Below are 2967 nucleotides of genomic sequence, written 5' to 3'. Positions count from 1 at the left end.
GGGGGGTGCTGCCGGCCCCAGGTGGCACACCACAGCCAAGAGCAGGGCTGGGGATGAGGGCAGGGGTGCCCCTTTGTGGGCAAGCGATGCGGGGCACAGTGTGGTGGTGCCCACCATGGGTGGGCCGCACACATGCCACCCGGATGACTGCCCGGGGGAGGGGGAGAGGGAGGGGGGGCACTCACATGCAACTGGATGCACAGCTCCATGGCCACGGCTCTACAGCAGCGGCGAGGGATGGTGGCTGTGGGGGGGCAGGGGAGGCTTGCACACAGTGGCCACTGTCACTTACCTGTGGAGCTGTGCCAGCGGTGACAGCAGCTGTGTGCAAAACCTCCCTGCGCTGCCACTGCCATCGCACAGCCATGCCTACAGAGCTATGTGGCTGGCCACAGGGTGGCAGCAGCAGTGTAGTGGCAGCCAGGCAGCACACAGCCACCCCCACCACCATCCTGCACTGCGTGGTGGCCATGGCCACCACCCCACTGCCACTACCACCCTGTGGCCAGCCACACAGTTCCGCGGGTATGACTCCACAGTGGCAGCAGCAGTGTGGGGAGGTTTTGCACACAGCAGCTGTCACCGCTGGCACAGCTTCACAGGTAAGTGGCAGCAGCTGCCACATGTGAGCCTCCCCAGCCCCTCACAACCACCAACCCTCGCCAGCACTGCAGAGCTGTGGTCATGGAGCTGTGCAGCTGGCCGCATGTGAGCTCCCCTTCCCCTTTCTCCTCCCCTGGCCAGCTGGCCGGGTGGCATATGTGCAGCCTGCACATGGCAGGCATCACCACACTGTGTCCCGCATTGCTTGCCTGCAAAGCCCCAACCCCCTCAGCTGGCACGCAGCCACCACCACCCCGCACCACCGCAGAGGTGTGCAGCCAGTCATGGGGCATAAGCGGTGATGCAGTGGTGGCTGCTGTGTGCAAGCCCCCCTTGCACCTCCCCCAGACCAGGCAGCACATATGTGGCCTGCCCGCAGTGGCCACCACTGCACTGCCACTGCTGCACACTGCGCCACTTGCCCGCAAAGCCATGCGGGTGGCCATGGGATGGTTGTGCAGGGTGCAGTGGCAGAGTTGTGGTGGTGGCCTCCGTGTGTGAACCCTGCATCAGGCTGACCAGCGCATGTGTAGGAGTGGGCACAGGGGCACGCTCCCCCGCTTCTTGATCTACCCACCCCAGCACCTTCCCTTCCCCCCATTCCCCCCCCTCCCCACACACTTACCTGTTGAGGTGGGTGTCAGTGTCTGTGTGTACATCTGTGCCTGCATGTCTGTCTGTGGGTCTGGGGGACTGTTGTGAGGGAGTGAGGGACATCAGAAGAGCTGAGGAGGCTGTGGTGGGGGAGTACGAGGCACCAGCAGTGCTGGGGAGGGGCTGTGGGGAGACTTTAATTTTTATCACGGATTTTGGGTTTTTAATTAGAGAATTTGCAATTTTTAATCAGAGAAAACCAGGATCCCTGCTCATAACAAGCACAAGGCTGCTGCTGAGTGCAGAAGGCCTCTGGGCATAAGGTACCTGCCATGGGTTTGGGAGTAGCCCAGTCTGAAGCCCCAGACTGAAGAGTCTGGGAAATAGGGTACTTGCTAGTGGTGGCACCACACAGATTTGAATGATTGAGCCTTGTTCAGTCAAAATTTAGAACTTAATTTGGACCTGATTTGGCCATGGAAATGAAAGTAAAAAGAAAAAAAAAGAGGGTTTGAGTGAGCTAATGTGAGTGCAATCAATCGCTTAATCTGAAAGATCTTTTTAGCAGGGAGAAATAAGCAGGCAGCATAATCAACGGGGACTGTGGACATGACTACAGACTGCACAGCCGTGCACATTACACATCCTCTGTGCTTATTTTGAATACACAGCAAAAGACCAAATGCATCTAGTTTCACAAAGCAGGCGATCTTAAACCCAGAAGCTAAAATTCCCAGCTAGGGTAAATCAGTATAACATCAATAATGGCACGTTGATTTTCACCTCTGGCCCAGAAACTTTTGTTAAAGTTACTGAGCAACACCTTCCCATTTCAGAACAGAGCTCAATCTGGAACCAATAAAGCCAGTTCTGTCAAAAGAAAAGGCCTGCTTATTTGTTTGCATGCTTGTTTTTCCTGGAAAGCTGTGCTGAATATTGGCCTGAGCCTCCTCTTTTTTTAATTGCTTGTTGTCTGTAACGCTTGGTGCCCTAGAGTGACCTTTGGAACTGATGAGCTTTTCACCCGCATAGCCTCTGGAATTTTGAATGGGACTTCAAAATGAGATCATTGGGAGCCCACCTTCGGGAATCAGGATGCTTTTGGCAGCTACTGCTTGGGCATTAACAATTCAAACCATCCTCAGGCAGGGGGTAGCCTAATTCCTTAATTAAAATGCATTTTACTTTAGAAACCTTCAAGTCAACTCAGATCACACATGATGTATTTATTCCTCTTCTCCTCCCCCTCCCCCCACCCTCATAATAGTTGACAATATTTGAATGCTGGAGCATTCTCCTAGAAGGTTGGTTAGCCTTTATAATATGCCACAATATGATTGCTAATGAAACTCCCAAGTTCTGATCATTACAATTTGAGATTTGTACATGTGAGTTCCAGCCCACAGAAGAATGTGGATATGCTTTATGCCCTCCCTACTTTTTGTGTTTTAGGAGACTATGGAATACCCCAACCTTGGTATTTCCCTCTGCAGGAGTCTTATTGGTTTGGGTCTGGATTCCCAAAAGCTAAGAAAACAGCAGCTGGTGATGGTGAGTTATTTGAAAACTCTAGTATTTGGAAATAATTTTAAAAGCACTGATCCATTTAGAGGCAAATTAATTGCACATTCATTATGAGAGCCACTGAGAAGATTAGACACAGACATACAGTGGGAATCTTAGTAAGTGGCTTTGAACTGTAAGGCCAGGTACAGACATTACACTTTTACCAGTATAGTTTCATAGTTTCTAGGGTCGGAAGGGACCTGA

At 52.3% G+C, this 2967-nt stretch overlaps 1 protein-coding gene across 1 annotated transcript in view; it reads left to right on the top strand.

The window, feature by feature from the left end:
* ABCA4 (ATP binding cassette subfamily A member 4) overlaps window positions 1–2967 on the top strand; it is a 154304-nt gene that overhangs the window by 78680 nt on the left and 72657 nt on the right. The window contains exon 18 of the mRNA XM_019501637.1: window positions 2650–2748. Coding sequence (XP_019357182.1) covers window positions 2650–2748 — 99 coding nt within the window. The remainder of the gene's footprint in view (window positions 1–2649; window positions 2749–2967) is intronic.

Source organism: Gavialis gangeticus, unplaced genomic scaffold (genome assembly GCF_001723915.1).
Source record: "Gavialis gangeticus isolate Ggan-Ray unplaced genomic scaffold, GavGan_comp1, whole genome shotgun sequence".
Taxonomy (NCBI): domain Eukaryota; kingdom Metazoa; phylum Chordata; order Crocodylia; family Gavialidae; genus Gavialis; species Gavialis gangeticus.
Note: the sequence above shows the minus strand (reverse complement) of the source record. Positions and strands in the feature narration are given on the sequence as shown.